The 25,615-nt window shown below is 38.9% G+C and overlaps 1 protein-coding gene across 1 annotated transcript in view; it reads right to left on the minus strand.

The window, feature by feature from the left end:
- Positions 1-4,773: 4,773 nt before the first annotated feature.
- LOC150085400 (uncharacterized) overlaps positions 4,774-25,615 on the minus strand; it is a 101,902-nt gene continuing 81,060 nt past the window's right edge. Inside the window, exon 2 of the mRNA XM_090374030.1 lies at positions 4,774-6,237. Within this exon, the coding sequence (XP_090230156.1) occupies positions 4,901-6,237 (1,337 nt within the window). The 3' untranslated portion in view covers positions 4,774-4,900. The remainder of the gene's footprint in view (positions 6,238-25,615) is intronic.

Below are 25,615 nucleotides of genomic sequence, written 5' to 3' on the forward strand. Positions count from 1 at the left end.
CGCACCATTATCTCAGACTAGCTTTATCAGGGTAAGGGTCAATGGTGAAAGTCTCTTCACTCTTATTTCTTTGTGAGAATTTTCTAATTCCGTATACACTTCAGCGATACTACAGAGTTAAAGAAAAGGGTGTAACGATCTCATTATATATTTATTTAAATTTTCATTTTGGTAATTTAGCATCTTAAATGAGCTTCAAATGACGCACGAGATCCGTCCTTTTTAGAGAGAAAGATTAAGGAAAGATTTCTGTAGATGAATTTAGTTGTCTTTTAGAATTGCTGTTGGATATATTAAGCATTATTTTTAAAATGCGGAACTCGGAAAATGACAGATTGGTTGTCTCCTGTGTTCATTAATGCCATTTATTTTCATTCATGTATCTCAGAGACATGAACACTTGTCTCGTCTATAATCTAAAGAATTTCAATTACAGTAGGAACTTGTGCATTCGAACATGGATCATCTGAAGCTTCTATTATCGGAGCCAATCAATGAATTGGTAAATGGCTCTGCCCACGCTCGCTAGGCATACATTAGTTCATTGTACATCATTGAAATGTTTTAGCAATAAACTTAAGTTCCAATTTTCTTCAGCAATATCAATAAAACCCAAATTTGCATTTTCTGCGGCTGGACTTTTATTTTATTGATGGTGTGCGGAAAATGCTTGTTGATGTCCTGAATTATATTATGCTTCCATAAAACTTATGAAGAGGACGAGAAATTTTACTCTCTTTTTGGAAATTACACCGATATGTTTATATTTTTCGTTTATGTTCTTTTTATTTGAGTCTAAAATATTTGAAGTGAATCTTCTTCAAGCGGATCACCATTACACTGTGGCCGAATGAATTGCACCATTTATCCTTCAGCGCGTTGGAAAAAAATCGATGAAACATTAACCTGTAATACTGACTAACTAGAGTGGCAAAACTGATACTGTTGAAAAGCCGAAGAAAAACTTTAATTGTATAAGTTTGTAAACCGAATATGGAAGAAGATAAACCAACATATTCGGGCATTAATAAAAATGGGAGTCAGTTTTAAAACCGGCTTCCCAACAAATCGATTATCCTAACTAGACAGTTCGGATATTCATAAAGCAAGCCTGGAATGTCAATGGGAAGGTTTCATTTCTTTTTAAATAAATAACACTTTTAATAGTTTCTAATTTTAATGTTTGTTGTATTAACGTTTTCCTTGTTTTATATTGATTTTAATCCTAAAATCAATTACAAGGATAATGATAGACCGCGGGGTTTACCATCAAAAATGTTATAATAAGAAAAAAATTCTTATACCACGAGAAAAATAGGATTAAGAACTTCAATACGCACTCCTAATTAATGATTAGTCTCCTCACTTGGTATAAGAGTGATGATGGTACCACGTAACACCCTTTTTCTGACTCAATTTCCTTTTAATGTTATCATTGGAAACAGTGCTGCGTGAATGATTTCATGATGTCAGAGTTTTAATTTTATGTGACATTTATATCATATTTAAACCCACCATGTACTCAATATAAACGGAAAAATGCTTCTTAAACAATCAATCGTTTCATCATCGAAGAGAGAGGTGAACTTTATTATTTTTAAAGAGTATTTTCCAATATATTGTAAAATGCTTCTTATTCAAATACCCTGACCTCTTGCGTAGCTCATCACAGGCATTCTTCCAGGTATAACGGCTAGAGCTCTCACCTGAAAGTCTAAAACGATGACTGAACGAAATGATATTATGGACACACTTGTGAGTCAACTGGACCGAATTTCGGCAAAGTTCTGTAGTTCTGCGACAACCATTGCACCTTCGGGATTGTGGGATTGATAGTAATTCTAGGTATGCCCCTCATGTGCATGATCAGGAACTCTCCGTCTGTTATGCTGGTGACTATCCGGTGTAAACCAGCGCAAGAAGGGGTCGAGGTATAGCGCCCACACACAGATGAATGACCAACTATCTAAATCACCAGGCAAAACTGGATTATTGTTTCAAGGAGTTGGGTGTATTCATGCTGTGCGCACTATGCCCAAAACGTATCATGAATAGACAAACTAATAGAACAAACTTATCTTAGAAAAGATCTGAAAATCTCCGAAAGGTGCTGATTCATTTCACAAATATACGTGGCCTCAGTTAAAAACACTTGGATGTTCATTTCTACGGTTGGTATAATCACCATACTGAGTGTAAAGACCTGAGTTCGAACTGCGAACTTGAGGAATTTTTATGGGTATTTTTCACAAAATGGCTCAGCTATTCGGTCTGAGGCGAGGGTAACATGATTTTTTTCTCCCGAAAACTCAAGTTTTTCTTTCAGCAAACAGTACATCGACCACAGAACACGCAATTTGCAGACATATTATATACTTCGCAATATGGACTAAGTTGCTGATGCACTAAAATCCTAAAAACAAATCTACAATAACTTCCACTTCCACTTGCAACCTACTAAGCCACACTTACGTTTTCTGAAATAACCTCAAAATTATCGGTTGCCTCAAGTACCAATCTTAGTCATCCTAATTATTCACTCTTAATACTTTTCGCTTCAACGGTGGTGTTTGTACATATATCCACTGTGATTATCCGCGCAGAGACTTCCTAAGCTAGAATCCCTTACTTTTTGATGTCTTCTAGCTTAAAATCTCTTTAGCCCAACCTGTCAAATTCATTTGTTGCCTCTATCCGTCTCCAAAATCTACAAATCACTCAAAATGTTTTCACTTCATTTCTTTGGAACTTGACTTTCTAACTTTCCTAGCGCTGATGTAATTTTACTTGGATTTTAATATTTTCAATTCCAGCTGACTTCGATTTTCTACTTACACGGACCCAGCTGGTCGAGATGCTGAGGACGATAGCTTTACAAGAATGAGAAATGGGATAATCTGCGTGATTGCTATAACTGTTTTCCTTGTTGTATTACTTTTTGAAAATCGTCTGATTACAATGTTTGCTCAGATAGTGCCAGTGATAATATTCTTGTAGGAATGAAATCCTTTGTTTCAGATTCCACACTAAAACCTCGTCCTTTATCAAAACTTTGATTTTCCAGTAAATGTGCTACGGCAGTTTAAGACAAGATCATAGCATTTCAAAATTGGCTTGTATCCGAACTGATTTGCATCTTTGTTATTACACTTTACACTTTTTTTTGTACCGCTGGTGTGTTTCTTTCAACCCAAACATTTGCTCATATTCAGCCAGTTCCTAAAAAGGGTGACAAATACCTCCTTTCCAATGCACTTTACCTCCACTCTTTCAAAAGTAATGGAAAACTGTGTAAACCTCCAACTCTTAAATTATCTTGAAACCATCCATTTGAACTATGACTGCAAATATATATTCAGTCAGTGTCCATCTACTGGTAATATATTGGCTTATGTTACTCACCTCTGGACAAATTTTATTGAAACAGTTGCTCTTGGCATTTCCAAGGACAAACGTGTTTGGCCTTACGATCTAAAGAAGCTTCCATCTTAGGCATTGCTACCTGTGCTTTACAGTTGGGAACAAGTTTGTTCTTTGACCACTCATCATTGCGGGTGATGGGAGAAACTCTGTGTCTTCTAACTTCTCCACTAATGCTGGTGTTTCCTAAAGTTCAGTTCTTTCTCCCATTATTTTCCTCTTGTATCTTAATGACCGTCTTCCATTGACCAGAAATCCTACCCATAGTTTTGCTGATGACAGCACATTGCATTCCACCTTCCAGTTTGAGAAACTTTACCTGCTCAAATAGCTTCAACTTCTCGAACATCCACTACCAATTCCTTAAATGTTGATCTCCAGGTAATTCTCCAATGGGAAAAGATAACTTAGTTAACTTAAATTCTTCTAAAAGTGACTCCCGTCTTATTTCTTGCAAAAAGATCAACTGCTCCTATGTTCATCTGCGATGTTATGCAAACGTCCAGACAAGATCACATATGTCTATTAGGGCTTACCCTAACTTCTAATCTATCTCGGCATAAACTACTCACTTTGTACAAATCTCTTACAAAGAGACTTTTTTTTCAGATTTCTGCTGTTCTCTCACTCTCTTCCAAACCAATCCAAACACGTGCCTCAATCAGCCAACATCCATTCACTGTCCAGCTCCAATTTACAGAACCAACTCTTTCACAACTTTATTTATCCCTCCTGCTTCTGTCCTCTGGAAAACCCCAATGTCTTCTGTCTTCTCAGAAGACAGAAGACATTGGGGTTTTCATAGAAAAAGTGTCAGCTGTCTAATTAAATGCAACCATTTATTAAGTATTGCTCTAAATAATAATAAAGAAAGTAAAATTTATGAAAATGTCCTGTATTTGACAAATTTTCGATTCCACATCTGTTTATTTCAATTGAAAATATCCCGTATTCAAAGTATTTGTTTTTCTGACTGCATTCGTTTACCACGCGAATTGTTTCTGATGGTTGCCATTATCAACATCTGTTTTAGTTTAGATGTCATTGTTATCTCAGTGTCTCATTAAAATGGAAGGAAAAAAAAGAAGAACACTATCTTGAAAACGATTTATTCAAGTTGTATTAAACAAATCCAGTAGAATGCTAAAATCTAGTCACATGAAAATATTTTTTTAATAATATTTGTGGCCTCTGAGGTCTTTGTGGCATGGTTTCGGTGGTATAAGAAACAAAGTGACTAGTGGATGATAAAACTGAACTATCCCAGACTTAAATAGAGAACGCTACATTATACACAGCTTATTTAAAAGTTTGATTACCGTATGCGTCTATATAATAATAATAATAATAGTAATAATAATAAAGCAAATAGTTTTGAAACAATTTTTTGTTTTAGAAAAATATATATATAATGTCGTCACTTAAGAGTTTATTTTCTTTAAAAAATATATTGCATAAGTTCTTTTGGCATAGGGATCACTTATGACAGAATATGGCGGGTTTCTTCAAGTGCTGCAATAAAGCCTGAGTGTTCACTTGGGGACGGAGAATTTGTGTGACTATTGGAGTACAATGCTACTGCTGGATTTGTTAGTCCATAACTTCCACCGACTTCATCTGCTTGGCTGCTTTCTACACTTCGACATGGTTTCTGCTCACTTTGGCATGTACTGACAGAATGATAGTCTTGGCTGTTGTCATACGACGTCGACGAACCCCCTAGGGAAGGCAAATAAGAGTTGATAAACATTTGATTACTTGAGGGTGGATTTCTGTCCGTTTTCAAATACTGTTCGAGTTCACTGCGGTCAAATTCTAGGCACTCCGAGTCCGTAAAAGGCTGATCTTCCCCACAGTAGGCACTATCGGAATATCGGCTGCCTGGATACATTACGCTTTCTGAGGACGGATTGACGTAGAAGGTGTGCGGCTTGTGGCTGGGCAAATTCATTTGATACGTACAAGAGGGGTGTTTGTCAATGGGGTACGGTTTTAATGCTGAAGACAGACTGTTGCCGGGCACAGAGTAGCAGTCCGCTGGTAATAGAGAAGAGGCTCCCATGCTACACGAGGGATCTCCCAGTGAAGACACTAGGGCACGTAATGTGGAGCTTCCAGGAGTCATTCCATTAGCGATTCGAACCGGAAATGGTGGACGGATGTTCTTTAAGAAAGTCGAACCCTCACTGAATCTGGACACCAATTGACTCACAGGGTTCTCTACGCCTCTCGAACGTTCCATGGTGGTATTTTCCTTGGTTCCTCCTCCTCCTCCTCCTCCTCCTCCTGCCTGGAAAGGGACCCCGTCTTGGTCACAGTCGATCGGTGACATCTCCGGAGTCGGCAATGAACGTATCGAATCCGGACTAACATTTGAGGAGAAAGACGCAGCATCTCCACTACTACAACTAACCCGGATGTTTCTGTATTCCAGACGGAAATTTTCGATCCGACGAACTGACAATTCAGAGCACGGACTTCCATGTGGGGAAGACTCTGGAGTTTGTATTCCACAGAATTCCATGCTGTTTGCCGAGTGTGGCCCCAAACGATGAGATGAGTATCCCAGCATTGTTGAACTGGAAGAATACATGGACGAACCTAAAGAGGGAGGCGGAGGAGGGTATGAAAGCAACGGAGGTGGAGATGGAGAGCAGGCCGAACCGCCCGATTTTCTCATGCCTCTCTTCGAATTCTTTCTTCGCCTCGGACGATATTTATAGTTGGGATAGTCTTGCATGTGTTGCACTCGAAGACGCTCTGCTTCTTCAACATAAGGGCGTCTTTCTTCGTTGGTTAGATTCCTCCATTTTTTCCCTGTTAAAGATAAATAGACTACATTAAGTAAAAGTACGCAGAAGCTGTAAAACTGAAAATAAATAAACAAACAATCAAATCATTTCTATTATAGTTAAACTTTAATAGGGTTTTTTTATTCTAAGCCTTCGTACTCTCTATATTTTTCCAGTGGGTAGCTGTTCATTACATTTCACATATCTTAAACACAAACCACAAATACGATAAGCGCTTATCATTTATGTGGATAAAATGGGATGAAGAAATCTCGGTCTTCGCTTGTAATCTAATTGCACGAAGCACGGACACCTACATTATCCGAATTAAGATTACTAAACTACAACAACTAACCAATTGTGCAATGCTCTTTGCTTAAACCGAGTAATAAATCGCATTTGCAACTAGTCTTGTGAAAAACATAAACAAAGAAGGCTGGATTAATATGAATGCTCCAAATACAACTACCCTTAATGAAATTGAACGTGTAGTGCTGTAACTCCCTCAGGAGTGTCATCACATGTCCGCCATTCTATAAAAAACACGTGGGAAGATAAGTAAAAATGCTGTAGGTGTGCAATTCAGCTCGAGAATTACATGAAGAAAGATTTACGTGTCTTTAAGCGTATTGTAGCATGAGTATTTCGGAACTGCAACCCAGTTGGGTTTATATGTACGACAGTGCCTCAAGTGTATCGTGAGTGGTCCAATAACTAAATTTGGCAAGCCTACGCACAGCTCCTCGTACCGTGTGCTGATGGCCAAACTGGGTTCGAGTGTATCAGAAAAAAAAAATAAATAAATAAAAAGGTACAGTTAGAGTGGGCTCAGGAACACCAATACTGGACACTATAGGACCGTAACAATGTTTCATTGTCTGACGAATCCCTGTTTCTGCTGTTTTACGCTGATGGAAGGACCAGAATAAAAAGAAAGCACCACGAATTCATAGATCCATTCTGCCAGAGTGTCAACAACAGTCTGGCATTGGCTGTATATGGTGTGAGTAGTGTTTTCGTGGTGCATATTGGGTCTTTTGGTACCAGTAAAGCAACTGATAACAACAGGTGATAGTGGACCCAAACCAGTACATTAGGCTGACATGCGAGCGCCAATACTTTTTCGGGGCCCACTCTGCAGAGGTTTTGCACCAACACAAATGAACAAGATCGAGATGGGCAAATGCATGGCAGCCACCAGTAATAACACACACACACACACACACACACACACACACATGAGCCCAAACATCATGACCAACGAGTCGTTATGCAAATCGAAGCAACTGCAGGTGAGCTATGGCGTGCGTGGGTCAGGACACGGTATAAAAAACACCTGATACTGAGCTCCATTAATTAGTGTTACTCTTGTTCTTCAGATGGGAAAGGCAGCGGAAAGGCACTCTGACATCTACCACAAACGTCATTGCTGAGCGGGACAGCACATTGGCGACCCAAATCCGCACTCTCTTGAGCGAATCTTTTTTTTCCAAACTCCTGGGAACGGGGAGGATAGGCAAGCCTCTCCGCCTCTCTTCGCCTTCCCAATTTTCTCACTCTGGGAGCACGGGCGTGCCTCACTGTCTTCAGTGGCCATCTACTCTATCGGCCCTTTACTTCCAATTTCTTCCCCCAGTCTACAGTCTCCCCTCCCAAACTTTTGTTTTCCTACAAGTCAAAAATTAAAAGAGAACATCGAAATTCTTGCCAGAACTTATTTGGCTTTTAAAACTCACTTTTACCGCACAACCCCACGTCGGATACCATTAATAATAACTTGTTAAATATCACTAATTTCGACCGCGATTTTTTTTTTTTTTTGGTCCTAGCCACTGAAATCCCAAGAAAGTAATTGACAGGACCCGCCAGAGTACATATATTGGTAACACCCGGCCGGCCTCCCCGTGGCTGATATTGGTAACGTCGGGTCTCACTAGGGGCCCGGTGGCTAAACGGTCGGACGAAAAATGGGCACAACATACTACATGGTACATACATACCCCACACACTTTTAAATCCCTGGCTTGTCCGATACATAAAACATACACGGAAATGGGAGAAATCCCAGGAGCCGTCAGACCCTCAACATACCTAACACCTAACACATATACATCATACATCATTTCTGACCAAGTACACCCTTTCATGGCAACGATCTTCCCCTCTGGCGGTACCGTCTTTCAGCAGGATAATGCTCCATATCGCACCACCCGGATTGTTCGAGACTGGTTCGAGGAACCTGAAGAAGACTTCCAGGTATTGCCCTGGCCTCCAAATTCCTCAGACATGAATCCCATCGAGCATCTGTGGTTTGTGTTGGAACAGCAACTTCGATCTGCAGCGTCTCGACCACGGACCTTGCAGTAGTTAAAGGATCTGCTGGTTACGTGTTGGTAGCAGATACCACAAGACACATTTAGAAATCTTGTAGCATTCATGCCTCGCCGGGTACGAGCTGTTTTGGATGCACGTGGAGGACCAACATCATATTAGTTGGTAGGTGGTCATAATGTTTTGGCTCATGGGTGTATATAAATTATTTCCGACCAGCTTCATTCCTTGATGGCTTCGGTGTGTTCATCTGTGACTGCATTGTTCATGAGAGTGATCGAGTGGCCTCCCAATCACGAGATCTCAGTCCCATTAATTACCTGTTGGATGAGGTGAAACAAGCTTTCTGGGGGTGGAGACCAGGAATCATCCAATTTGCAACTATGGGAAGCAACTGAATCGACATGAAACAACGTCCCTGTGGTACGTTTTCGGCACCTCTTCAGTCCACGTCAGTACGAATGCTGTTCTTCTGAGGACTGAAGGCCTCTAGGTATACAATGAAGTGGTCGCTAGGCGTATAATGAAAAGATTGGTTTCAGATTTTTTTTCCTGGCTGAATGCTTCAGCTCACACGAGACGTTATGTAAATTCGCCTTCACGCATTTTCTTTTTATTCATCAATTAACTAGATTTCTCCCGAGTTCTCAGACCTGTAGGAACAATTGTAAACCATTCAGTTTTACAGCGGTTCCTCAGACTAACGGGATCTACGTACCACTCTTTTGAGTACCCTCCCTCCCTCCCCCAATTTTCTGCAATCTACCGAACGTATCTAGGCTGTGGTTTCACTAAGGCGTTTCCATTTGGTAAATTCGTCAGCCACCGTTGGTCCAGGATCGCAATTTGCTGTAATGGCACGAACAGATTCGTATTATAAATTATATTCAAATAATTTATAGTATTATTATACTATAAATTATAGTACAGACATATACGTAAAATTAATAACCGATGATTCTTCATATTGGTGGCCAATATTTCGTAATTTTTTACAAAAAGATTAGCACCCAGTATGTTTCTTTGAGTTTCTGTAGTTTCAGTGGGTATTTGGTAATTCATTTAGTGGTTCTTCATAGCTTGTATGTAGACGGAGAAGGATCAGCATAATATAGGGCAGCTGCAATACATAAAGTGTTTTATTCCGGGGAAATACAGCAATTCGGCAGGAATTTCTAGGAAACGGAAAAGATGCAGCGGAGTTAATTGGTTTCACGCAGGCCAATTCGCAGTTTCTCTACACGAGGATTAATAATACCGCGAATACAGGCCGACCACCTGTCTCCAAGCAATGTACAAGATCCTGACCAGCTGCATAACCAAAAAGATAACAGGTCACTTGGGGAGCCAGAACATGATGGCCGAGCAACAGTGGGACAGTCGATGATGCCACCTACCCCCAGAAACACTCCAGAACATCAATGCAGTATGCACAGTGATCAGCCAGTGGAGAACACGAATAGACACGACCAGGTTGCCAGCATAATATATCAGAAACTAGCAAAAGAATACCAATTGATCAGAGATAGAGTATTACAAGTGCGAACCCCAGGCTGTACTAGAGACCCCAACCCACAAGTCGCCATACTGGGACCACTCCATAATAACGGACAAGACGATCTCGCACAGCAGACCAAACATAACCATCTTCGAAAAGAAGGAAAATGCAACCTATCTGATCAACATAGCGGTGCTCAACACCAGCAACCCCCCCCCCCCACAAAACCTACGAGGAAAAGATCAGGAAGTACACAGACCTAAGACAGCAAGTCAAAGAGATGTAGCATATGGAACAGGTAGCGACCATCCCAATCGCCGGCCCTGGTGGGTAATACAGTTGGTAGGATCGCTGTCCTCTCCATATCGGGTGGAAAAGACCTGAGTTCATATCCCGTCGGTGACGGGAGGAATTTTTTATGGATCTTTTTCACAATGTGGATGAGTTACTCGGTCTCAGGCGAGGGTATCATGGTTTTTCGTCCAGCAAACAGAAAATCGACCATAGAACACATGCAATTTACAGACAGTATACACGGAGTAATATGGCCTTAGTTGCCGATGTCCCTAAACTCCAACAACAACAACATGCGGATAGACGGACATGATGAAGAGAATAGGTGCTAATGCATATATATATATATACTTTCACTTTCATAAACTTGAGAAAGTCATAAGTGAATTTAGTTTTAAGAAAGGGAGTAAAGCTTAGATTTTGACATTATTAATTTAATAAGAAATTTGTTGTTGTTGTTATTTTGGTTCTTAGGAGCATTAGCAACAAAGGCCATATTGCTCCGGGGATATGCGGTGATCACTCGCTGACGTTTTCGCATCATCCTCCGTATTTGGTGGTCACGGGCTCGAACCCCGGTCTAATCAAGAAGCGTGTGCTACGCACTCCTGCTCCTGCCCACCTGGCTACGGAGGCGCCAAGAAGTCTGTTAAACCAACAAGTATATTTTAGGTTCCTAGACCTGCTGCAAATAACGCAAGAATGATTCTAAGGGAGAAAATTAGCACCATTGAAGACAGATAAATCGATTCAATGGGAAGGAGAGATCATTAATTATAAAAATCCATCCTTTCTGAAATTATATCTAGTATATCAAGAAGCGACTTGATGAGTAATAAGATGTTTGTTTAAAGAAAAGCTTTGCTTGTGATTGGAAGGAGTAATTTTAGGAACCATTTCCGACTTGTTGAGCTCGTTAGAAAATATTAAATCTAATGGTTCCATTCATTAATTAACCTGACTGCCCTCTTATGAATGCGGTAAAGAGGCTTGAGAAAGGTTTTGGAGGTATCACTCCACATGAGAGAACAATATGCCATGGTAGGGTGGATTTGGGATTTATACAAAGTGAGTAATTTTAAGAAGAAAAGTAATCGACAGAGAAAAGAAAATCCAGTTTTTTAGATGCAGAAGAAGCAATATTTATGACGCGCTTATGCCAAGAGAGGTTAAAATTCAGGTGATTCCAATAAAGATATGTGACCGTGTCTAGAAATCTGAGCGTCATTGAAGATGACTATAGGAGCAGTAGGCTCTTTTTTGGGAGAAACAGAGAAGACTACGTTTTAGGATTGAAGCTGGGTAAGCCTTTTGCGCCGTATTGGAGAATTACAGAGATTGGCATTTAAGGAATTGGTGGTGGATATTCGAGAAGTTAAAGCTGTTTGTGCAGGCAAAGTTTCTCAGACTGGAAGGTGGGATGTATGTAGGGTGCCATCATCAACACAACTATGAACAGGATTACCAATCGATGGAAAGAGGTTATTAACATATAAAAGAGAAAGAGTAGGAGAAAGGACCGTATTTTGGGGGGGAGACTAGCATTAACTGAGAAATTAGAAAACAAAGAAACATTTATCATTACTCATAGGTAGCGGTTAGAAAGAAAACTTTCTATCCAGTGAACAGATAAATCGACCACAGAACGTACACAATTTACAACGTAATATGAGTGCATACTCAAAACCCGACAACAAAAACAACAACAACAACCATAAGATGGGAGCTTGTTTAATAGATTATACTAAATACAATCAAAGGATTTAGAAGTGTAAAGAGCAACTGCTTTGAGTTTCACCAGAATTTTCCCTTGAGTGTGACCAAAGTTAATCCAGAACTATATAATATAGTATATAGTCTATATCAGCAGTGGATCCGCACTAAGAGAATCCACATCAGCAATCACTGATCAGATCGTAGGTTTCAAGACAGTGTAAGAGTTATTGGTTAATATATTTCTCCATTACTTTGGAAATAGTAGAGGTGAGTACAGTGGGCTGATAATTGGAAAGGAGATTTGCCACCCTTTTAAGAACTGTCTTGATGTAAGCAAATTTATACGCAAAAATAATCTAAAAAGGCGGCACAAAAAAGGTATAACCTCAGGAGCACAGGTTTTGACAGTATCTATTTTAATCTTCCTCAACTGTGGAAGATAAAACAAGGGGAAAGTTAACAAAAGAAGATATATGGTGCTCGATTCAACCCAATACAACGTTTTGAAAAAGTGTATATCAGAACGCCCAATGCTTCGGAAAATGTGACGGTTGGGATATAATAGCACATAACCTTTCAGGATTCCACTCTTGTCAGCTGAAAACAAGCAGCTACAGTTGCAATGGATATAGGAACATCGACTCTAGGCATTTGTCTGGTTATAAAAAGTTAATCGCCTGATTCGACGAATTCAATTTGTTTCGTGATGGTGAGACTCTGGCGATAGCGGCATAAATCAATGGACCCAGTGACACGTCGTGGCACAAGTTAGGTTCTCCTAATATCGGCGAATCAACATATGAATGCCACATCGTAACCAACCAGGCATCCCTTCGCACACAGTTTATTCATTACAAGGAAGTTCAGTTTTTGCTGAGAAACACTGGAAACATATGTTTATTAAAACACGTTAAAATAAGTTGAAAAGTAAATATTACATCAAGAGCTTTTCGTTTATTCGTCTAGTAACAGATACTTCCAGGAGAACAATGCCCCATTTCACGCCCAATCATTCGAGAGTGTATCCAAGAGCGTGAAGAGTATCTAACTCTATTTATTTTATGTGCCCAGTGAACGGATCTCAATTCCATTTTATCATGTGTACAATGAGGAGGAACTACCTGTTCGCGACAGGGATCCGCCTCTGCCCAATCTGAAGCAAATACGGGATGTGATCGGATATGCATGGGTCGGCATCCCTGTGGAACACTTTCGGCACTTCGTAGAGTTCTGAGGGCTAAAGCTATTATATTGGTGTGTTCATTAAACTGGCCGTGCAGTGTATATTAGTAGAGCTAATATACACTGCAGTAGCAGAGAGCTAATAAAATTATTTATTATAATTGTGTGTGTGTGTGTGTGTGTTTGTGAATCCACTGAAACTGAGTGTTACCATCTTAATGAAATAACGAATCCTTACACAAATGACATGCTAATTTTCACAGCAATGCTGCCTAATTTTGAAGCTTGATAAGTTTTTTTGCCATGAATTAAGTAAATAAAAATATAAGGCACGTTTTGAATACCAAATTACTCATTTGGAAATCAGATTTTGTTTGTTTTTGTTGTTGAATTCAGAAGTCTTCTTCTGTAATAATATCTTAGCGTGTTATCCATTCTTCTAGTCAAAAATAATTTAAAACTGACGTGTCTGATAACAGGTTTGTCCTTTAACATCGAGATCCCATTGTATTCGGTGTCTCTTTAGAGACTATTCAACTGTCCATATTTTCAAGCATCTGTAATTTTATAGCAAGGAACAAGTTAGTGGAAAGATAATTTGAAATATAATAACAACAAAACAGATTCAGCAAAGAGTAATTACGATCATGGCGTAATCTTCTATTGACTAGATAAGTTTTTATTTCCCTTTCTCAACTTCATACTCCCATCCTCTCTCTCTCTCTCTGTCCCTTAAAAGAGGCACAGTGGTATCGTCACCGTATTTCCCACACCAGGTGGAAAAGTCCCTGGTTCGAATCCCATCAATAACGCAAGGAACTTTTATAGGCTCTTTTTCGCTACCTGGCTGAGTTAGTCGGTCTCAGGCATAGATAGTAGGGTTTCTTTCCCTCCCTCCCTCCCTGGAAACTCGGGTTTTTCGTCCAGAAAAACAGGCAAATCGACCATATAGACATTTTTTTCCCTTTTTAAAGACTTTTGAAACATTTCACTTCACATGAACGTCACATACTTTTAGGATAACAACCATCAGAACCTTCGTGGCTTAGTGGTATCTCTGCTTCGGTCTCTCATGATTCATTTATGGCTGGTCTTGAGCGAAGTGCAGGATTTATATAGAGCAAAACATACATTCTTTGCTTATCTGATTATAGGTTGATTTCACTGACCGCTAGGTAGCACAATGGATATAATCACTGTTCCTACCCACACCGGGTGGAAAAATCCCGGTTCGAATACTGTCAATGACGTGAAGAACTTGGGCCTTTCTCTCCTTGGCTGAGATAGTCGGAGTCTGGCAAAGATAGCAAGGTTCCCCTCCCTTGAAACTCGAGTTTTTAATCCAGCAAAACAGACCAAAAAATTGTTATTTTAGAACCACCCGAGAATTACCTCATCTATGTATTTGTATATGTCAGTATATGTTTTTAAAATAGCACATGTTCTTTTTGCCTATTTTGCTGGACGAAAAATTCGAGTTTCTGGGGTATTAAAAACTTACTGTCCTCGCCTGAGACCAACTAACTCAGCTATGGAGTGAAAATATTCCATAAAAGCTCTTCACATCATTGACCGAATTGGAACCTAAGCCTTTTCCACCCGGTGTGAGGTAGGACGATGATTATAACCACTGGGCTATCCCCGAAGACGACAAACCGAGAACAGACAATTTATAGAAATAAATACAGACGAGTAGATGAGGTAATTCTTGGTGACCCTACATGACAGTTTTTTGTCTTCCATAGTATAGCTGAACTTGTAATACACACACTGGCCCAACAAATGCGAACCTTTGTATTAAAACAGTCACAAACAGAAGAAATGCAAATAGTTGCGAATAAATCCAAATAGATACAAAGAAAATGATGACGTCAGGTGATGACGTGTTGCCTCGTTGAGTATAAAAACTGCAGAGACTGTTTGACTGCAATAATCTGAAGCTAAAGAAAAAATGCATGATCTGTCAGACTTTTAAAAAGGTCACACGGGGGTGGGAGATTACACTTTTAGCAGGAGCTACGATTTAAGAAAAGAAAGTCATAACTAGTTTCTCAAAACATCATCCATCTTGAAAGTTTTTTCATCCATCTTAAAAAGTTTTTATTGGATGAAAAGAAAGTGATTATTTCACATCTCTGAGGCGTAAATGTGACAGAAAAGCAATACTTCAAGGGCGAAGCCGTCGTTTTCTAAAGAGAAATGTACGGGACATCTACTGTTCAGGATATCCAGTGTGCAGCAATTAACATCTGAATTCAACCAAACCTATAACTGCTCTATTTCAACCGTACCATTCGCAGGGAATCGAAGAAAGATAAAAACAGAAAAATCCGCTTGTAGTGGTGCAGAGAACGTTGTAGTTAAATAGCAGAACAATAGAAGGAAGTCATGTGGTCAGACGGATCACGATACACTGTTTTGCACTGATGGTAGGCAATGAGTGTGGCGAGAACCTCATGAAGCGATGGACCCTGCTTGCCTTGTTAAGCCAACCCAAGCATCTGTAAATGATATCACGATATGGGGAATGCTTTATTGGAACGGACTGTGAAAAAATGGTTGGAGAACATGACACGGATTTCCACCATCTTCTGAATGAAAGTTCGTACTTTTATATCCAGCTTGTGTAGATGTAACCTTTCAAAAATTGAGTGGTCTTGTTTCTAAGCAATTGATTTTTCAATAATTTTCTTAACTTGCTTCTGTTGATGTTATTTCATTCCGGTTTTGGCTATTCTGGTAAGCAGTTTTTGAAGTATTCATACCTCCATATATAAGGAATAACATTTTCGCGAGAGAAAAAATGTAGGTCATATTTACCCAAGATTATAGTCATGGGAAAGTCAAAAGGCATAGAGAAATTGATGATCTGTTTCGCTATGGACTGTAGTGTCAGTGCAGAAGATTGTATCGCGTATGTTCCGCAGGTGGCCACTATTATCTGGCAATTCTCGTGGTCTAATACTGTGAACATCATTCACAACGACGTAATGGAAGGCAGACAATACGCCCACCAGTGTATTCGAAACTGTACTGTACGCCGTGTGATTACTACATAATATAACCTTTGAGTTTAGAACCCCCGATTATCTCATCAGATTAAACAAACCGAACTAGACTCGATCGGTGTTCGTTTCTCCTTCGCAGTAAGCAAATCTAGGTCGTTTCCTATCAGTTGTAGGGAGTATTCAAATAGCACCGGAAGGGTAATGAACTTTCTTAGCAGTAATTCGATGGATAGTACTAAAGCTATCATTATATCAGACTTCAACCAAAACTATTTGATTTATTTGAGACCGACATTTATTAATTATATTGGAGGAAAAGCATGATTTTTAACTCCAACTAACGTCAATGTATATTTTTTAAAAGCAGCCCAACGAGACTAAGTAACTGAATTTATTAGGTACACCTACCTTTTTAATGAAATGGAGCAATACTTCAGTAAACAGCATCCCATACTCATACCATGCGATATAAGCAACTGAGCAGATAAGTATGGTTGCTATGTGTGTAATTCATCAAAACTCGTAAACTGTAACCCTGCTGAGGTTTTCACGTACCGCTGTGTCTTGGGGGGGGGGGGGATCGAGATTACTTCAATAACCCAATAACTTCCAGAAAACGGCAACAGCCCGCTGTCGCAAGTAGCTAATGGAGATTGACACGACTTGTACAAGGTAAGAGAAAGGCTGCAGTTAGACAACCCAGTACAGTAATTATGACTAAAGAAGCATTTCAGATTGATAGAGTTACACTGGGCTCAAGAACACCAACAGTGGACAGTTGAGGATTGTAAAAACGTTGCCTGGTCTGACGAATCCGTTTCTGCTGTTTCACGGTGGTGGAGAACAAGATCTTGTTCTCCCACCACCGTGAAACAACGTGGGCTGTTTTCATCATATCGATGAAAACAGCATGAGTCCATCGGCCCATCCTGCCAGGTCTCAAAAATGCAGACTTGTTGCAAAAATGCAAAATGCAAAATGCAAAAACGTTAGTGTAATAGTGTTTGTGGATAATGAGTTCTTGATGCACATTGGGTCTTCTGGATACTAGTGGAGAAACATTTGGATGCTACAGTTTATCTGGAAACTGTTTTGGTCCAGGCGTATCCCGTCATGGCTGCAGTGTGTCTCTCTGAAAATCCTGGATTGGAGTCTGTTCAGATAGGAGGAGGAGGGGAATTTTCATCGAATTTAAACTTGTAGCCGAGTTATTCAGCCCCGGGCCAGGTCAGCACGTTTTCTCTCCGAGAATTCTGGTTTTTAATCCAAAACAGCAGGCAAATAAACTGCAGAATACTCACAGTTTACAAACAGAATGCACTGATGGCTCATACTCCTATCTGCTTTGGCATAAAACAAAAACAGATATTAATTGGCTGTATTATGACTGCACCGAACAGTCATAATACAGCCAAGACAACTATTCAAGAGATAATTCATTAAAAGTTTTCTTAAAGTAAAAGAAAACTTATTCAAAGAGACTGATAAGCTTTTCGATGCCATCAGTGAAGAAAATGTTTGGTGAAGACTATAGACACTTATGCATCTAAATTTTTGGTGAAGAGTATAGACAGTTATGCGCGTCTATTTTGAACTTCTGTTTCATCCTTGAAACAACGTCCCGAAGTGCGTCTCTGTGTTTTCCGAATGTGAAAATCAGAGCGTAAGATAAAGTCAGGATTGTATCGCAGATTCCGTAAGGTGAATTCCTAATTATATTCAAATATCGATCTACCAATATGGAGACGAACGACACAGCCGCTATTTTTCAGAAACACAAGAATATTTTCGACTGAATTTTTGGCTAACGTTTAATGGTTAACATTTCAGAATTATCATACTGTGTTGGCAGCTTATAGAACCGATTTCCTTATAATTCCATTTCTCTCCCGATAACCCTGCACACCTTTAATTGTTAACTCCACAAATTTCCCTACCACAGAACTCAGTCTGCTTTGACTCCGCAGTCTGCTTTGTTGTGAGGGATGAAAAACCCGAAGTAACTCAAGATTAAGTTAGATGGTATTAAGTGCCAAAGCAGCTAAGACTATGAGGCACCAGTATATTGTGTCTCAAAGTGTCTGTATCCTTCGATCAGTTAGCTGTTTGATGGACAAAAAGTTCAAGTTTCCAAGAGGGAAAAAAAAAGAAACCCTCGTGTGAGACGAACAGTCTTTGGAGAAGATGCTTTATGAAAAACTCAGACTTCTCTTTTTCAAAGATGAAATTAAAGTGCAAAGGAAAGATATCTATTGGCGATCCAGCAAATCTTGAGGAGATATTTTTTGTAGTATTACTATAAAATAATTTCAGACGTGCTTCCAAAGATGATAGAATTGGTTGGATTCGGGGAAGCAACTAATTTGCGATGCTGTCCAAAAAAGATCCATTGGACACATTGACCAAGTAATTAGTAATGCAAAAAAAATAAAAAAAAATAAAGAAAGGAACTTTGATAAAGTTGTTTGCATTAATCACACATTTAAAGTGCGCAGCTAGGCGTGATTGATCTTTGCAGAAGTTAGATTTTATTAGCATAATTTTCTGATGTTCTTAATTCCACGGTTGATGCAATTAAAGAATAAAGAACGCAGATAATAAGAACAGCGCATGATCTGATTTTTAATGAGCAGAGGTATGTGGATCTTTTAAATTAATGAATTCTTTGGAGGTACTATAGAAAATCCACTTCGTTTTTTTTGCTCGGGTTAGAATTATTGTTGAACTTATATGGGATGACTGCTTTCATGCATCAAAGGTTTCAACTCTGTTTATTAGATTAAGGAATCTGTGAAATTTCGGGCTAATCGTGTTGTTCACATGTGGCGCCATCTGGCCTGCGAAGTATGAATCATATTTGAATGTTTCTCATTTTGACTGTTAATGTTATAAAGATATATGGTACCGTGTCAACTGTTTTTGCCTGATACAGCAAAGGTCTGCGCATAAGCTACATAAATTAATGAACCCTATTATAACGACAATATGTAAGAGGTTGTGGCAATAAACAGCTAGAATTTAATTAGAAAGTTATCTTTCTAAGTATACAAAACAGGATCGTTAAACTCAGGTACAAAATGAAGAGTAATGGATAAAGTAATAAACTTTAGAAACCCTAATACCATAATGGAATGTACGAGAAAGAGTTGTAAACAAAGGGACCGGACAGAAGATAGGATTTGTCTCCAGCTTGGAATCAAACGTAACAGATTACATGAGTGAAGATAACAGATAAGTAGTGACCTTCAATGGCACGGCAGTAGTGGGAGATAAATACATACAATATTAGCTTTGCTTTGTCACTGTACTTGTGATAAAGCGTTTCCTCATTTTGCTTTCCTTGAGGGAAGGGCGAAAAGGGGAGGAAATTTTCAATCTCTCTTTCATTCACTTCTTGAAAGCGTAGTATTAAAAGAACGGTACGCGACACTCGAGAAATTTTATTTTGAACAACGTGATATTTGAATAATAACAGATATGTCAAGATTTTCAGTATCGTTTTCAGTACGATGGTTTAAGCATTGAGTTATAAGGAAAAAGTTGAGATAAACGAAACCCCCTTAAAAGTATCAATGGCTACCAAGGTTAGATTTATCAATTTGCAAGGGCCCCGAATAGCGTTGATTTAATTTCATTGAGAAATCCTTGCTAACAACGATGGGATCCCAAAAGATCCTCTAAAGGCAGTTGCCTGATTTAATTAATGAGTAATTCTGTTCAGATTGATGCAGTTGAGATTTATTGATAAAATCATCTCCTAGAACAAGGCCAGTTTTAACAGTGATTCTGAAATTTCGTAAAAGAGGTGGTGCATTACAGCAAAAGTGATAGGAACTGTTTCTATACCTAAGTACAAAAAAAAAATTGAAAATATTCCAGTTTTGCCAGACGCGCTCTAGCTTGTTGTAAGAGCCTATCGTCCTTGGACCGTAGACCAAGATGTGCCTTGGAGTGATGAGTCACGATACATGGTCTACCAGTGGTATTACCAGACAATCGTGCCTAGTTGCAGCAGATACCCGAGTTACCTGCGGGACTGTATCGCCCGTATAATGAAGTTTGACGGAGTCAGCGTGATGATCTGGGGTTGTGTTTCATGGGTCAGCCTGGGACCGTTGGTTGTTTTGAACAAAACCATGAATGCTGTGGTCTGCGCAGATGTCTTGGATAATAATGCATTACCAGCGTTGTGGCAGCATGTCGGAGAAAGCCCATGCCGATATCAGCAGGACGATATTCCATGTCATATTGCTGGCATTGTAATGGACTGGTTTAAGGACATGAGCATGGAAAAGTTGGACTGGCCAACCCAGTTTAAATAAAGGTTATTTGTAGATTTGCAAGTGACCGATTGTTAATGGAGGAGTCCGGATATTATGCATGAGTATATGTATATATTAGATATAATAATTTGATTAAAGTAACTAGAGGTCCCTTGTAGCGGAGGAGAGAATCGACTGCTAGCAATTTAAGGAGTTTGTTTCTCTTTACTCAGAATTCGAATTTTTGAAATAAAAGGTGTTCAAAACTTGTTTATGATTTTGCTGTTCTTTGACTTCGCTGAAGCTTTGCTGAATAATAAATTTAGGAAAAATCTATGCACTCAAGTATTTCTTCTTAGCTTCAGTAGTTACTAGTTATTTTTTTCCGTAAAAGTTCATTTAAATAACATAAGGAACTTTATGTACAGGGAGACCAGAAAGTCCTTTTGCATGGAATATTTTGTCTCAAACAATATGATATTATGTTCTTAAATATTCGTATTATAATTTGTTCTCAAATAATTGATTCTTTGAAGATAGGGTTCAATGCAGAAGATACGGGTGATTTTACAAGCTAGAAGAAAGATCTTATTGTCAGTGTTTGAGGAGAGAAATTATGAAGGCATAAGCTGAAAATTTCTTCAGAGATATAATAAGGGTGCACTTCACCGGAAGCATTGTAGACACGGGATTAAAAGGCTTTTTTCAGCATGTAATGTTCTTGATACCACGAATTCTGAATGCTTGGCACGACGCCGACATCACATGGATGCGGTTGAAGCACAGATGTAACTCATTTAACGACAGCTAGTTCGAAGTTCCTAGAAAATCAGTCAGTAAGCGAAATATCGTTAAGTGAAGTACGAGTTTCCATAAACCCTTATATGAAAACGGTAGATACGTTCCTTGAATAATAAATAACATATTTTAAATACAATACAGTTTTAGAGCGTAATACGATATAGAGAAAGAAGTAGACTTGCCTAATTTGCAATAATAATGCCCAGATAAATAAGCAGCATAATAATAAGAAAAACTTTGAAGCCCTATGCATTCTTGGTTCATTTAATGTAGAGCCATCTCTATCAGGTCTAACCATAGAAGAAAGGAAAATTTGTAGAATAAAGATGGCTACTGCAGTTTCTAAATAGGTAAGAGCTTCTGAAACATCCTTGGCTGTTACTAATTTTGTAGGCTGCGGCGTTTCTTCACCCTCACTTGCATTATTTAGTCTTCAAGTTCAGCGAGTTCTTCTGCAGTCAAATCTTCACCATGCGATTTGAGTACCGGAATTTGCAAAATCAGCCTCTTCGACATTATTCAAGCCGGCCATTTCTTCTTCTTTTTTTTCTTTTTTTTTTTTTTTTTTTTTTTGCATGGGTCCAGAACACGGGACTTTTAAAGCGAAGTCACAAAGCGGAATCCTTCTGAATTAGGCAATCCGCGCTGAACATTGCAAAATAATAATAATAATAATAAATAATGAAAAAGGAGTTTTTATGAAACCACAAAATATGAAAGGTATTAGAACTTATAGTACTTAGTACCGTGCGTGGGTTGTAGGTTGAGAAAGCAGAAGATATTTGTTCACGCCATTAGTCTTGAATGTCTGTAGACTTTAGTTTTCAGGAAATACGTGTGGAGGAAGTTTGTTCCAGAAACCAGAAGTTGGAGGAATAAATTAAGAAGAATAAAGATCTGTGAGTTCGAAGTTGGAGACGAAATGGATGCTAACTGGATGCGGCATGTGTTTGGACTGGTTTGGGGGGAGAGTAGTGGAATTACAGAAATTGAAGCGTTCAATTCAAAAGAATAGCGCCCATGGAAGTATATATAGAAAAGGCATGCAACAAAAATTGAACATCTATGAGATAGAGATTGGCGAGACTTTGTTAGAGATGGTTCATTAATGAACCTACTTGTCCTCTTTTGAATAGAATTTAGAAGCCTGGGAGAGGTTTTGGGGGCACCGCCCCAGATGTGTAAACAATATTTCATGGTAGATCGGATTTGAGATTTTTACAGAGCGAGAAGTTGTTTAGAAGAAAAGTAACCGAAAGAGAAACTCCAGTTTATAGATACAGAGGAAGCAATATTTATGGTGTGCTTATGCTAAGGAGATTAGAAGTCAGGTTAATCTCCATAGAGATATGTGATCTTGTCTAGAAATCTGAGCGTTCGAAGATAAGCATAGGAACAGGAAAATCCTTTTTTTCCGGATATAAGACAGGACTGAGTTTCAAAAGGATCGAAATTAAATAAGTTATCTTTGCCCCACTATCAATTCCATTAAGGAATTGATAGTGGATATTCGAAAAGTTGAAGTGCAGGGCAAGGTTTCTCAAGCTGGAAAGTGGAATGCGACGTGCTATCATCAGCAAAACTGTGGATAACATTTTCATTCAGTGGAAGAAGGTCTATTGAATGGAAATCCTTATTAATATACGAGAGGAAAAGATTGGGAGAAAGAACTGACCCTTGGAGAACACGAATATCAGTGGAGAAGCTGGAAGGCAGGGGGCCGTATGCCATTATCCGCAGCGGTCGGTCAGAGAGAAAACTGGATACCCAATTGCCAGTCGCCGATCCATAAGATGGAAGTTTGGTGAAAAAGTTTCACCGAACTTTTTCCATTGAATATTCGATAAATAGGTAACATAAGCCAGAATATTACCAGTAGATCGACACTGACGGAATCTACACTGGCGATTACTGATCGGATGGAAAGTATCGATATAGTTTATGAGTTGGATTAATGAATTTTTCCATTATTTTGGGAAGAGTAGAGGTAAACAATGGGATGATAATTGGATTGGAGGGATTTGTCACCCTTTTTAGCAACTGGCTGGATATGAGCAAATTTCGAAGCAGAAGGAAAAACACTAGTGGAATAAGAAAGCGTAAAAAGGTGACACAAAAGTTTCTCTAAGTGAATATTTGTCCAAAATCATATACAAAGTTATGCTGATTATATTTTTGACAATGAGGGGATGGTGTTATCAGAATTCGTTCTCTGAAGTGTCTCTGTTACTACAGTACTAGCAAAATGTTTTTTTTTTTAATGGGTGAGAGATGAAACTCGTTGTTAAAGACGTGGAAAATGGTGAAATGGATATCTCCTTCACTATGACAATGCACCGTGTCACACTTCACTCTCTGTCCGGAAATTTTTAACCGAAAAAAAAAAAAAGGACATGAAAGGGAAACGATTTGAGTCGATTCAAGAAATTCAGTAAATATGACTTTATAAAATCCTCTAATTCAAAAATAAGCTTTCAAAAAAATGTTTCTTTTTAATTTAATATTTTTGCAACACTAACCGAACTTTTTTGATTTTTGATATACTTATCTATTATGTAAGTATATTTTTCGGTTATCATAAAATGCATTCTTTCACTATCCCTGTGTTTTTCGTTCCTTTTATTTTTCCCTTTTCTCTTTTTATTGTTTTCAGGGAAATTAAAAACAGATAAAAGTTACTAAGCAATTCTAGGTACTGTACTTGGTTTATTATATTATACTTAAGTTAAGCTTCTTTTAGACTTAAAAATGTGATAATTTGCACTCTGTGTTATGTCCGGTTCTCACTCACTTCATGAATTGTTTTAAATTGACGAGTGGTTATTTTTATTTTTCATTATAATTATTGTGTCCTGAAAGGTAAGCCATCCCCAGGTTCATATTTCCTTAAAGATTTCATAATCATCACTGAGAAGGGAAAGTTTCTGTATTGCAATATTTAATTTTGCAACCATAAAATAATAAGCCACCTCTCCTCTTAAGGGAAGAGATGTCCATCATATTAAACTGGTTGATAAATTTAAACATGCTAAACACATGTTTGCAACGGAAAAGGTTCATATTTGAATCACGCAAAATATCTTCCAATTCTTCATTACGCACGAACGGTGACGTTTTAAAATGACCCATGTTAGAATGTGTGCTGCAATGGGTTGGTAGAACGTGTTCTGCAACAAGTTATTTCTTCACAATTATTCAAACTTTGTATCAAACTGAGATGGATGGTGACGATCCTGAAAATTTGAACAACGCTACGAAATTAACCTTTCTATCATCTAGTGACTAAGTAAAATTCAGCGATTCATCCTATATACAACAACAGTTCGAATTCAGATAGGAAAAGAATCTTTCGAATGACATGAATATGTAGTTTTGATATTATTCGGTAATAAAGATACTTATGTTACTTTACAGTCAACAGTGATGAGAAAGGCACGGATAAAAAGAGCTTTATCGAAAATGATGACTGATCAAACCCACGATTAAAGTTTTCCTGTACACAATTTAAGTGCCCCTTCTATGTTTGTTATTGTTGTTTGTTATTTGGTTTTTAGGAGAATTAGCAACTAAGGCCATATTGCTCCGGAATATGCGGTGGTCATTCCCTGACCTTTCCGCATCCTCCGTATTTGGTGGTGACGGGCTCGAACCCCGGTCTAATCAAGAAGCGTGTGCTACGCACTGCTGCTCCTTCCCACCTGGCTACGGAGGCGCCTCGCCCCTTCTATAGTGAAATGGCTAGTTGGTTGTTACAGGGCTTTAGGTGCATCAGCAAATTCTGCCATATTGCACCGTATATAATATGTTTGTAAACATCTGTTGTAGTGGGGTTTTAGGAGCATCAGCGACTAAGGCCATAGTGCTTCGTGTATAAAGTAAAGTGCAGCCATTATCAACCCACTGCAGGATGGAAGCCTCCTCAACAATTCATGCTGAGGGAAATAGACCATAATCTACCACGCTGGTCCAGAGCGGGTTGGCAGATCGACCGTATTCAGCAGTCAGGGGCTTGAACCCCGGTCTACTCAAAGAGCGCGTGCTACTGCACTCCCGCTCCTGACCACTCGGCTACGGTGTATACTCTCTGTAAGTTGTATTGTGAGATGCAACCCGAATTTCCGGGATGAAAACCCATGCTACCCTCCTCGTCTGAGACCGACTAACTAGGCCACGTTGTGAAAAAGGCTCATAAAAATTCTTCACGTCATCGGCCGGATTCCAACTGAGGTCTTTTTCTACCCGGTGAGGGGAAGATGGCGGTTCTACCAACTGTGCTATCCACGGGCCCGTCGTGAATTACTCTGATAATAA

This window comes from Mastigoproctus giganteus, chromosome 5 (assembly GCF_048544385.1).
Source record: "Mastigoproctus giganteus isolate SK-2022 chromosome 5, ASM4854438v1, whole genome shotgun sequence".
Taxonomy (NCBI): domain Eukaryota; kingdom Metazoa; phylum Arthropoda; class Arachnida; order Uropygi; family Thelyphonidae; genus Mastigoproctus; species Mastigoproctus giganteus.